At 33.2% G+C, this 13083-nt stretch overlaps 1 protein-coding gene across 3 annotated transcripts in view; it reads right to left on the bottom strand.

Moving 5' to 3' along the window:
- The window catches only part of Ctnna3 (catenin alpha 3), a 1561788-nt gene that overhangs the window by 1427532 nt on the left and 121173 nt on the right, over positions 1 to 13083 (bottom strand). For all 3 annotated transcript variants that reach the window (XM_010605540.3, XM_033766563.1, XM_033766562.1), the window contains one exon: positions 3511 to 3630. In XM_010605540.3, the coding sequence (XP_010603842.1) occupies positions 3511 to 3630 (120 nt within the window). The remainder of the gene's footprint in view (positions 1 to 3510; positions 3631 to 13083) is intronic.

Here is a 13083-nt window from a genome sequence, read left to right as displayed (position 1 = left end):
AAGAAGATAAACTCCAAAATTGCATTTCCAGATAGTGGGAACTAAAAGAATCTTCAGATTTTCAGATCAAATCTGCTTTGTCATTCATTTTCTTCAGGCTAGCTTATTTCTGCATACATACCATCTCATCTAGCACAGCCTCCTCTTGCCTTTTTCAACAAAAGCTATTTTTTATCATTAACTTTTTGAAAGTAGGAAAATGTACAGATGTATGTGCCCTAACCCAAGGAATAGCTAAAATACAAGCACTTACTCTTTAAAAAAAATAACCGAATTCATGCTTAGGAGAGAGAGTACAATAACTTTTCAAAAAAGAGAAGTGAAAAAATGGAACAAAGTAATCCAGTGTGCTGAGAAAGCTTTCAAAATATTGTTTAAAATATCACAGAAAAGGTCAGAAATAAGATCTAACAAATGAGTCCAATAAAGTGATTATAGCTGATTCACCGAACATTCATAATCCAGAGCTAAATTAACATTGATATTTTCTGTTTAAAGATGTACATAGAAGAATGAAGTGTTAGGAAAATTCTAAATAATATATAGGGTAAGGGGAAATTTGGTGTACAGAAAGGTAAAGACTAATGCCTTTCTGACTCTTAAAAGTGAAGTAAAACACATTGATTTTAATTGCCTATAATCTGAAGCAAAAAATTTTTGTACGCTTCTTTGTTCCTAGAAGTATCACCACCAATAGTATTTATGAAACATTTGCCAGGGGTCAGATATTGTGAAACAGGAAAGAATATAGCAAAGATAGGTACAAACAAGACCTTGTCTTTATGCAGCTTACATTTTACTACAACATATAATGATAAATATGGCTGGACCAGGAACAAACTAGGACTAATTCTCTGACACAAAAAATCCTACCTTCTGGCAAGGAAGATTTCTTGCTGAATTAACAATTTTATGGAGACCTGAATCTTTTCCATTGGGAGAAAAACAAGTTTCTTGAGGTTGCTTAATAGTTTTTGGAGTTTTAAAGGAAAGGAATGGGAGATAAAAAACAAGTCCCACGAAGTCAAAAACAGTTAATGTTCTTACTCTTTGAATCTTGGATATATAACACTCCAGGTTTGAAGTCAAACTGATTTAGATCTTAAAGCCCAGTTTCATGCCTTATTGGAGAGTTTACTTAACTCTCTTAATAGCGTTCTTGTCTGTAAAGTGGTGTTAATAAAATTAACCTCACTGTGTTATTAGAAATATTTAGCAATTTAATTTACAAAAGTTTTAGTCATACTATGTGACATATAGTTGTCACTTAATAAAGACCATATATGAGGGGTTGAAGAGAGGGCAGGGGAATGGGGAAAAAATAAGAACCAAGATGGATTATGTAAAGGTGCAAATGTCCAATGATGAATGTCAGTGTATTGTATATCTTAAACGTACCGATAAAATAAAAAAGTAAAGAGCATATATGATTTATACTACAGACACTCATTTGTCCATCTTTTCCTCGTGCACGTATAGTTTACTTATCCATCTTTAATGCCATTTTCCTAAAGTTCTACCCCTCTGTCCTGAAACATTCACCTTCTTCCAAACACACCATTAGCTAATGTAAGAATCTAATCACTGAAAATGTGCTAATGAGAAAGGATAAGAAAAGACAGTGACTACTGCATGCCAACTCAAATACCCCTTGGTGTTAAAAATACGATCTTGGAAACAAAACTAATAAAATTACATATGCCACAGCAGTGACTTATGGTGTAAATTTTAAGTATTGACATCTGGGACCTTATAATGGTAGTTCTCGGTGACTGTGACTACCTATGCTTTGTATCTAATACCAAGGACATCACTAATTTAAAAAATAAATAAAACTTAAATGTATGTTGAGTTCTGTTCACATAAATTAAAGTATATGTACAGATGATTCATTTGATCTGACATTCTATAAAAGAATGATAACTCATAGGAAAACAGCCAACAGAAAGGTGAAATGCCCATATAACATCTGTGATAGAGTGAGAATGTAATTTCAACCTAGAATGCAATTTCTTTTTGGGCCAATTTTTTTAATGAAGCTTACCTAAATATAGGATGCGCTGCTTTGAAAATCCCCACCCCAAAGACCCAAAACTTGCGAATTAGGCAATAACAAGAATGTCACACTAATAGGAAGGAAGGACTCTTAAGCGAAGGATTCCATACCTGGCCAAGCAAGTCGACTAGTTAGTCATTTTTCCAGATGTCATCTCACACTGAGCACATCCCCAAATCCCATGCAACCTAATTTAAATGTCTAACTGGTTTTTCCCATTAGAATAAACACTCAACCAAAGTAAAAGCTTGACAACCCTGACCTCTAGTGGCTATAAGAAACTGAAAATATTTTACTTATGGTAGTACCTCTGAAACATGTTAACTATTAATTCTATTACATTTATAAAGTACCAGTTCTGAAAGCAACCCTGTACAAGTTTATATTTGCTCTGGATTTATCTGGGAACCTTTATAAAAGGAGGCAAAAGATGTAGATATGTTAAATACTTTTTGAATACCTTTCCACATTTAACAAATTTTTACTCACTTTCAAAGATCACTCATGTTTATAACAGCATACTTTGTAATAGCTAAAATTGGAAACAGCCAATTTGCCCATCAACTAGAGAATGGATAAAGATTTTTTTATATAAAATGGAGTATTATTCAGCCATAAAGAACAAGAAACTAGAGACATTTATAGCTAAACGGATGCACATTGAGGCCCCACTCTCAAGTGAAATAAATAGGAGACATTTGTGTAAAATGTGTCCCTGCTATGAAAAACTAAAAGTGTAAATAAGGATCATAATGTAGAATTGATGTGAAATAGGAAGAAAGGTCTAAGTGGGGTAGGGAAAGTGGGAGGGGAAAGGTAAAAATATGAGAAAAGGAAAAAATGGATACAGTCTTTGTAAATAAAAAGGGGGAGGGTTTGAAGGGAAGGCAGGGACAAGGGGAAAAAATAAGAACCAAGATACATCATGTAAAGGTACAAGTTCCCAATGATGAATGTAACTGTACAGATAAAATGTACAGATAAACTTAAAGAAAAAAGAAAACTAAATGTCAATTCATATTTTGGAAGATTTATGACTGTTTTACTTAGTTCTGTATGTACACCCACAACCTTTTACTGATTTTTGGATGATTTTTCTCCTTGAGTAACCCATCCAATACAAAAGCCACCTGGCCAACGCATCATAAAGGTTCCCTCTCTGCCATTGAAGCATCACTAGTAAAAGAGTAATTGGACCTTCACAAACCAGCAGCCATTTTCTTTAAAAGAGGCATAAGGACACATGTGGAAACCCATAAATTACACTTCTAAAACCAAGGTCCACATTGAACACTGGAAAGCTGCATGAACACAGCAGATTTGCTCAGCGCAAGCTATTTCTGCCCTAATCATTAGAAGATAAGTCTCCCAGACCCTCCTGCACCTCTGCCGGGCAGAACAGCAGGGGCCCTAAAATGCTCATCTCTTCCACCAAGGTGAATGCTGACACCTACCTGCTGACGTTTGCAGGCTAAATAATCCAGATTTTCTAGCTCCTTCCCAAGCTTCTGATAGGCTTTCTGGAGGTCAGATTTGTTGGAAACATTCTTAAGAGACTCCAATGTTCTTTGAAACTAAAAATGAAAACAAAAGCATATCATTAGATAATAGTATATTTTTCTCAAATTTCTTGCTAGCAAACACAGAGAAAGAATCAAGAATGAGCCTCAGTTTCTCTCATCCTTAATACAGAGATAACAAATTCTAGCTAATTATCTTTTAAGGAAATAATTAGGTATCATTACAAAAATAAAAACTGCATTCCAATTACAACCAATTTTGCTGCATGAAAAAATTCTGAGAACACAGTACATTTTGTTTTCAAAAAAATAATATATTTCATGTTTTAGGATATACTGCTGCTTTTAAAGAAAAACATTATAATAAATGTATAATTTCAAAACTTAATGAGGAAACATTAAAAGAGCTCTCATATTCCAGTCACAAATTTATAAAAAGTAGCTTTTTGCATAATATTTTGCTGTAAAGGCCTAGGATCTGGCTTGCCTCTGTAGAAAATGTATGGAGAGTAGGTCACCCAGCCAAGTTCAGAAAGGAAGATCTCAGACTTGTATTTTAGAAAGAAGAAAAGGCATTTCCTAACATTTTAATGATTGAAGCACATGTGGCATATTCAGCAAACATTTATTCAAGTCTGCTCTATAACACAGATGAGTTATGAAGTCAGTTCTGCTAAATCAGAGTGTTCCTGTTCATTTTTAAGTCAGATACTAGATAAATACAAAGGTGACAAAGTACAGTACATCACAGAATACTGTCTGCACTAATAATTAAGCAAAGGAAGCACAAAAGAAATTAAATTCTTGGGGTTTTTTTAGTAAATTAGAACATACTTGAAAGGTTAGTGATTGAAAATGTCAAGTAACATAATTTGCAAGACATTTGCATTGGCTCCCTCTGTGTCATCTATTTCCCAAATTCTTCTTCTTACTCTGTGCCATTACATTTCTACAGATAGAGACTTCACCATCTTTAACACACCAGAACTCCACTGTGACTATGATGCCATGAGACAGGCTAATAAGATTTTATAGAATATAATTAAGTTCCCAAGGAAGTCTATGGAGTAAGTCAGATTAGAGTGGCATTCTACTGAATTAAATCCTCAGTTCCATGAAAGCAACATGTTTATCTCAATCTAAGAGGACAGAGAGAAAAGAAATGGGAAATAATAGTGCTAAACTAAATTCCCATGGCAGGACAGCAAATTAATTCAACAAATAACTGTTTAGAACCTACCACAGTCAAGGAACCTTGAATATAAAACATATGTCCTGCCCTAAAGGAACTTACAGATTATGTGACAAAATAGACACGAAATTCAGAATAGGAAGGATACTGACATTTATTGAGTGCCTGTTCAGCCCAAGGTACTTTATGCTTTCAACTGAATCCTCACAAGAACCACGTGAGGTCCTATTTCTATTCTTACTCTACAAATAAGAAAACTGGGACTCAGAAAGTTTGATTAAAGTAGGGCTTTACTGTAGCAACTCAGCTCTTTCTACATTACTTTAACACAAGGCAAATCAGTAAAGAATACCAAAATTTTCATGCAGTGAAAATTCAACAATCTCATTGATCCTGACTGAGGGACTTAAAGACCATACAAAACATATGAGGGAATTTGAGTTGGACCATAAAAACAGTAAGACTTTTCAAAGACCTATGCATGAATCCAATCCACTCATCAGTTCATACATGAGCAAAATCTGATCATTTACTTCTTTTTGTAACATAAGCTCTTTTCAACGTAATTTTAATGGCCTTTATTAAATATTTGTTATGCTGTATGGTCATTTCTATACCTTGCCCATTTATTGATCCTGTCTCACTACATTCCAATAAAAAATATGAGATCTAAGATTCTAACAATTTAAGTAATTTTATCTATGAAATGATACAAGCTATTTTATCAACCAATGTATTTAATTCTAAAACAATTTTATTCTTTGTACTTTCTCTTCTCTGAGAAATATTAGCTCTCCTTCTTAAATATTTTTTCTTCACATTTATCTCTGTGAACTTTATACAACTCCAAACAAAAACTTTGGGAGAAATACACTTATAAGATTTCAAAATAATTAACACATTAAACCAGTACTTCTATGTAATATGTCTATGGAAAAAGAAGAAGGGGAGATGAAAGGGAGTGGGGAAAAAATAAGAGCCAAGATGGATTACGTAAAGGTGAAAATTTCCAATGATGAATGTCATTATATTGTATACCTTAAAAGTACCAATAAAATTAATCTTCTAAAAAATAAATAAAACTGGTTGAGTCCCAGATTTTTTAAATTTTTATTTAATTTGGTTTGTAGATTTTTTTCTTTCCCACAGGTCACTCTGTTTGGTCATTGAAACAGACCTCTGAGGTTTCCTACATTAATTTAGTGCATTATAATTTCATTATATTGATTATTTCTCAAAATAAATTATCTCCCAGTTGGAGATAAGTTGGGAAAGGATTATTAATTATTGAAGAGAATTTAGTATTCCTAGGACTTATCTGTTCAAAGATTTGAATGGGAATTAAAAATGAGCCAAGACTTCCAAAGTAACTTGTTGATCTTTAAATTTATCCTGTGTTAATTTTTAACTCATTGCAAACTAAATTCAAATTGGAAAAAAAAAGAGTGAATTACTTTGAACCAAAAACAAATGTAAGTATGTTCTAAAATTGTGGAAACTGAATATTAAGTGGTTCCTGAATAGAGAAACAAATCCAATTCCATCCTATTTAAACATCTTATCATGTATCACAAGAAGACAAGATAAAAATGAAAAGCTGAAAATATCCCTAAACCCAATATCCACCATGAAAGTAAGCATTGTAAACACTCCCAGAGTTTGTTTTCTCATCAGATTCTTTCTGTTCAGAAATAATAATAATAATACCAATCCAGCAAATAAAACAACTAAGGCCCTGATTGCTCATCTCCCACTAAAATAACTGAAAATCTGTTTTGCAAGAAAGAGAAGCATAAAAATGGCAACAGGGAAATATTTAATTTGACACAGCATTCCCTCTTCCCAAATACATTTTTTCTTTTCCTGACAATACACATTTAAATAAATCTAAGGCAATGCTCTATACAAACTACATATCCAATCAGTTCATGAAAATTACGTAGATTCACAGGGTAATTTGAGAAGGAGGACAAAAGAAATCAGCTGAAACAGCAGGAAATAAATGCAGCCAGGACTCTGGCAAGCAAAGTTTCCCTAACCCTCACTGCCAATGCCCTGGCTTCCTTTTATAGCCAGATCAATTGATTCAAATAAATCCATACCTCCAGCAGTCTACTAATTCCGCTAATGAAAAATATCAAGTATTGCTCCAAAACAAGAGCTAGCTCAATAGTTGCAACTTTTGCTTATTTAATATTTTTGCATTTGTACAAGGTACCAGGTTAATACCTGTAGAATTAAAACAAATTCCAGGCTTATAGTGAGATAGATAGATAGATAGATAGATAGATAGATAGATAGATAGATAGATAGACAGACAGACATCCAATAAATGCCTAAATTAAAGTATTAGATCACCAAGTGTGATCTTAATGTCCCCAATATACCTATCTGAAATAATGTCAAAAGATTCTGGAAACAAAAAACTGGAAGGGGGACTAGTCAAAAGAATAATGTGGGGCCAGGGATTTAGCTTAGTAGTCTGCTGCCTGCTTCACAAGTGCAAGGTCTTGAGTTCGATCCCCAGTACAAAATAATAATAATAATAATAATGCGTTAGTGCTCTATAAATATTAAAGTTTAAAGTTTTAAAAAATTTAAGCATAAGAAATGACTCAGTCACCTTATTAAATATGGCAACCACAGAGCAAACAAAATGGTATACTACAAAAAAACTTTAATTTATTTTTCTAAACTGATGATCATACATATTTTCCAAATGAACTTACAAAATGATAATAAGGCTCATTAAAAAGTTCACAGGACTATCAAGACTTGTCATGTGGAGGTACAAGATCCCAACAATGAATGTAACTGTACTGTATCCCTAAAATGTACCAATAAACTCAATTAAAGCTGAAAAAAAAAAGTTCACAGGACTGAAAATGTGGATCCTGGGTTAGATCCACAGCATCAACCTCTGTGAATCAGTGGAGGGGGTATTTTGCATCTGAATCAGAAAATTAAAACACACATACATATCTCAAATGGGTTTTCACTGTAAAGAGTGACTATAAAACTTACAGACACAAAATGAAAATTAGAAATGGTCCTGTATAGTTAAAGGTCCTGAAATTTTCAGCACAAGTCCTTTCTATGTCATTTAATAACTGAGTAACTTTGGACAATTTGCTACCACTCCAATTGTGCATTGTGTTATCCATAACTTTAAACAAATTGTCTTTGTCAGCCTACTTTGTAAGCCTGTAAAAATCAGTTGAAGAAAAATGGAAAGCGTACACTCGACAAATATTTATCAGTAGACAACATAACAGACATGTAAGAAACAAGAAACCAAAAGAGAAACACTCTTACCTGAATAGAATTTATAAGCTAGTTTTATTACTGCTTCATAAATTTTAAAATTCTATAAAACTCTAAGACCATTGTCATGAAGTTCATGACACCTTCAGTGGTGAATGTGGACTGAACAAAATAATCACTTGTTGATTGGGCATATTCTCAAGGCAATAAGCTAGACAATGTAGAAACAGTACATTTATATAGATTTTAAATATTAAAAATGATTTCCCAGGGCTAGATCTTATGAGCAAATCTGGGGAGCACGGGAATGAAAAATTACACTAAGTGAGGAAAAGTTCCAACAGAGAAGAGTGATAGAAATGTTCTAAAATTATGGTTATGATTGTACAAATCTGTACATTTACTCAAAAATCGCTGAATTGTACATTTAAAATGAGTTCTTTATAAAGCATACAAATCACATTTCAATAAAGCTGTTTTAAAGATCTTTCTCATATGCATTTTATTAATAAGAATGCATAATGGGACCAGAATAGTAAGGTGAAAGAGAACTTACACCATTTCTCACCAGGTAATTATCTCTTAATTTTCACAAGACCTTTTCAAAGTTTTCACAGTAAATTTTACTTTCCCTATAATTCAAGGAAAATGCCAAAGCTTATAGACATTTAACTTTCCCAAAGTCACACAGCTAATCAACAGCAAAGTCAGGGCTCAAGCCAGTTCCCCCTGACGCTTAAAGTCATGTTTTATCCTTACATTGTCCTAACCACCTAAATAAAAGAGAGATCTAAGCCAATTTTCTCCCAAATAAAACTGATTCTTATAAAATTCAGAATATAGGATATGGAATTCTGAGAAGTATAAATAATTTAGAGTAGTTAGAAAACCTGAGCTGCATCTACTTAAATATTTATAAAAATTACGAACAATGGTGACAATAAAGCCATTGACAATACTGCCTTTCCAAGTATCAACAATTAAGGAAATGTTGAAATACCATTTTTTCTGTCTCCCCTTACCTTTGATTTCGAGCTATTTCCCACAAAAGAAAATAACATTTCCTTAAGGAGCCAGATACCCTTAAAACTGCCAAGTTAGAAATCCTTAATTATTTCACTATACATTAGCTCAGGGTAGGTGGCAGGACTGGTCCCATTTAGAGTTGCTCAAGTGACCCAGGTTTGCTCTCCCTGGTGACCTGAACCCATACCCTCATACTGCATCTCTGAGGGAAGTCTCTATAGAAAAGTGATAATTTAATAGAGAGAAGAAGGCAGTAAATGTATAGGTACAAAATATTAATGAGTAGAATAACGGCTCATCTGTGTACTTCAATCGTGATGAAAATTTGTTATTGAGAAAATGCCTCAGAAAGAAAAAAAAATCTTCATATACTTAGTAACCCTTTGAATTTGTAACTCTATGAAGCATCTGTTCATTTCTCTTACCCACTTCTTGACTGGATCTTTAATTTTAGGTGATTTAATTTTTTTGAGTTCTTTGTATATTCTAGATATTAGTCATCTGTCTGAAGAACAACTAGCAAAAAAAAAAACATTTTCCCATCCTGTAGGTTGTCTCTTCACTCTACTGATTCTTCTGTGGTACAGAAGATTTTCAGTCTAATATAACTCCATTTGTTGATTCTTGCTGTCATTTCTTATGCAACTGCGGTTGTTTAGAAAATCCTTTGCTGTTCCTATGCTTTCAAGTATTTTACTTATTTTATTTTTCAATAGGCTTAGTGTTTCTGTTTTAATATTTATATCCTTGATCCTTTCTGGCTTTAGTACTAATAAAATTAAAAATTAAAAAGAAAACAATAAGATCACTAAAAACTTTGTGAGTGTAAAGGAATTATTTGATGCAGTAAAATAAAGAACAAAGAAAAACTGTAGAGGACTTATATAAGAGTGACAGGAAAAATAAAGACCTAGAAACTTGCATGAAATACAGAATATAAAATGGGAGAAGAGAAGAAGCAGGCCTTTGTCCATTATATTCTAAGTAAGAGCAAGAAATAAGAAGGTAGCCAACTTTTCAAAAAGAAATGTGTGCACATAGAAAATAAATCCATATTGTTAAAATAGATGTCTTCCACCAAATAAAAAACAATTCTATAGTAGATTGTTACTTGGTAGGGCGTGTGTGTGTGTGTGTGTGTGTGTGTGTGTGTGTGTGTGTGTGTGTGCTCTAGCTAACTACAGAATTCTGTTTGGGGAAGGCACCGTTTATACTGAAGAAAATAGCTTAAGGAATTATTAAAGGTGGGCAGTGATGCCCTAAGGGCCCAGAGTAGCAGCAGCCAAGCTTGGAGCAGCTATCTACTGCATTCAAATGAACAAGAATTTAGGGGTCTGGAGGAGATTAAGTAGGGAGAAAAGCAGTGGAGGAGCAATGAGATGAAGGCACTAAAGGATTCTGAAGATTTCTAACATACAAATTGAAGTCACCTGGGATGTGTTAGTATGATATAGAAACACTTCCATCTTCCTAGTCTTCTATCAATTTTTCATATTCATAAACATACATGGGGAAAGGAGTAGAGGAAAGAAGAGGAGGAATGAGAGCAAGAAAAAGAGAGAGAGAGGGAGAGGGAGAGAGAAGGAGAGGGAGAGAGAAGGAGAGGGAGAGAGAGATCAAGGGGAAAAGGTCAACTCCCAATAGTCTAGGTGAACATAATGAAAAATAAGAATAGAAAAAGCAAATCATAAAGGAAAGCACTTCCACAGAAGCAAAAGCTTAGCATCAGAGGTGACCCTGAGAATATGAGCCCCCAGAAAACTCACAGAAATCTTGAGGAGGACATTATATTTGACAGGACATGGAATGCAGGTACAAACAAATTATATCTACAACTAAAGGGCAAGGCGATCCCAGCAGACAAGTGGTGCTTGACTGTAAGTAAGAGGATTGTGAGTAATCGAAAAATGAAAGTTAGGGGAAAAAAAAGGGAATAAAAGCAACCAAGCAATGGTCACTTAGAGCTCTTATTGGGTTATTAAGAGTAAGCCATGCCAAACTAACTTCATTTCCTATATAACTGAAGTTACTAGACTGGTAAATCCATAATGCCACAGGCAATATATCTTCATTTCAAAAAAGCCTTTGTGAAAATGCTTGAGTAGGAAATAAAGAAAAGTTTATACAGTAGCCCAATGAAGCAAGCTAGAAGCTCATTTCAATAGCTTTACTCAGAGTCTGTTAATATTTGATTGGCATTACTAGAAAAGAAGATATGACACTATTATCTGTGTCATTAAACTTTTTTATGATTAACTTGTTTAAAGAATTTGAAAATGATACAAGGGTAAGAGGAAAAGACAAAATCTGGAGCCCAAAATATTGTGATGCCAGAATTAACAAGATAAAATTAAATGAATATAAATGTAACATTTACTTTCACATACTAAAAAAAATGAAACTAGTACCATATAAAGAAGACCTGGATGATCAGTAGTTTGAATTCACATATGTGGTGATTTTAGTTGCTCTCAAAATCAATATGAACCAAAATAATAATAGGTAAGATAATGTTAGGCTTCAAACCAGAAAGGCTATTATCTGAATATATTTTGGCATGCTCACATCAGATAATTTGGCTGGATTTCAAGATGTTTTGATTTCCACATTCTATATGACTTACATATAGTTTAGAATATGCACAGAAAAATATTCCCTGAAATAATTTATGGGAATTCTATTGCTTATAATGGCTAACTAGTAACGCAGTCCAATCCTTCTTCTGGGGAAAATGAATAAAGTTTGATGAGATATTTCATATTAAACACATCAGACCTAAAAAAATAATGAAGAATTTCCTGAGATGAGTAAAGGAAAGGCCAAGCTCAGCACACAATTCTTTTATAGTTTACCACAAATGCTTCCCTTCTCTTTTGATATGAAACCTTTTCCTTTTCACAGATGAAATATCAACATTGTGCTGTACTGACAAGTCACCATTAATGTAGGAGAAGATGGTTGGAGTTTAAAATGACTTCTGACATACCTAATTTAACAGCTTGTTGGAGGCCCATGAACTTGTCCAAACACTTGTTAAATTATTTGTAGTTAGACTGTTCCAACTCTTGGTGTGCAAAGTTCCACAAGTATTTTTTTTCTTGTTGCTTTGAACAAAGATTCTTAAATTCATAATACTGCTATTGTGAGCATTGAATTAACAGAGGTAATACACTACAGTGTCTGGCACATTGTAAAAACTATAATTATTAACAATAATTTTTATTACAAAAGTTAGTGCTTTGCTTCTGTTTGATCTACTGTGTCCTCTTGCTCATTTAAGTGACATGGTATGCATGACTTAGCACTGTGCCTAGTACTTACAGGCTCTTAATTAAAATGACAATGAATGTGATTGTGTTCTTTACATATATTTATCTCATAATTGACTAAAAAGGTGGCAGTTTTCATCTTATAAAAGCCCTTTATTCTACCCTATCTTAACAATCTAGAGTCTGAAATGTAGGAAATACTGGGTCATCAGAACTAGGAATCACTTGTAAGTCAGTCTTTCATATTCATTTCTTATTTACAGCATTTTTAGTGTCTTTGTTTACATACAAGAAAACTAAATCTAATAAATGTTCAGATGTTTGACTATTCTTATTCAACAAATTAATAACCAGTCAATAAGAATAACACAATTGAATTGCTTTTTTAGAGTAATAAAATTATCAAAAGAAAATGAACATCAAAGAACAAAGAGGTCATTCTAAATGTCAAAATAATCAATAGTAAATACAAAATGTAAAGAAGGTTTAGCTTAACAATTAGATTTAAAAAATGATTTTGACAAGGAGGTCAATCAAATAAAGCTACTATTTGCTTAATGTAGTAACAGTATAATCACGAAGTGATCTTATGAAAACACAGATGTATATATGGACACAAGTGTAAAGGTCTTCTTTAAAGCAGGAAACTCAGTAGAGATCCCAAGAGATTCTTTGCAAACTTTTCTTCTGGACACCATGACATAGTCAAACTAAATAAATTAGGAAACCAAAATAAGGCTTTATTAAAGTTTTCTT

Source organism: Fukomys damarensis, unplaced genomic scaffold (assembly GCF_012274545.1).
Source record: "Fukomys damarensis isolate Sample0158 unplaced genomic scaffold, DMR_v1.0_HiC HiC_scaffold_20, whole genome shotgun sequence".
Taxonomy (NCBI): Eukaryota; Metazoa; Chordata; class Mammalia; order Rodentia; family Bathyergidae; genus Fukomys; species Fukomys damarensis.
The sequence above is the reverse complement of the archived record's forward strand: the minus strand, read 5'-3'. Positions and strand labels throughout refer to the sequence as shown.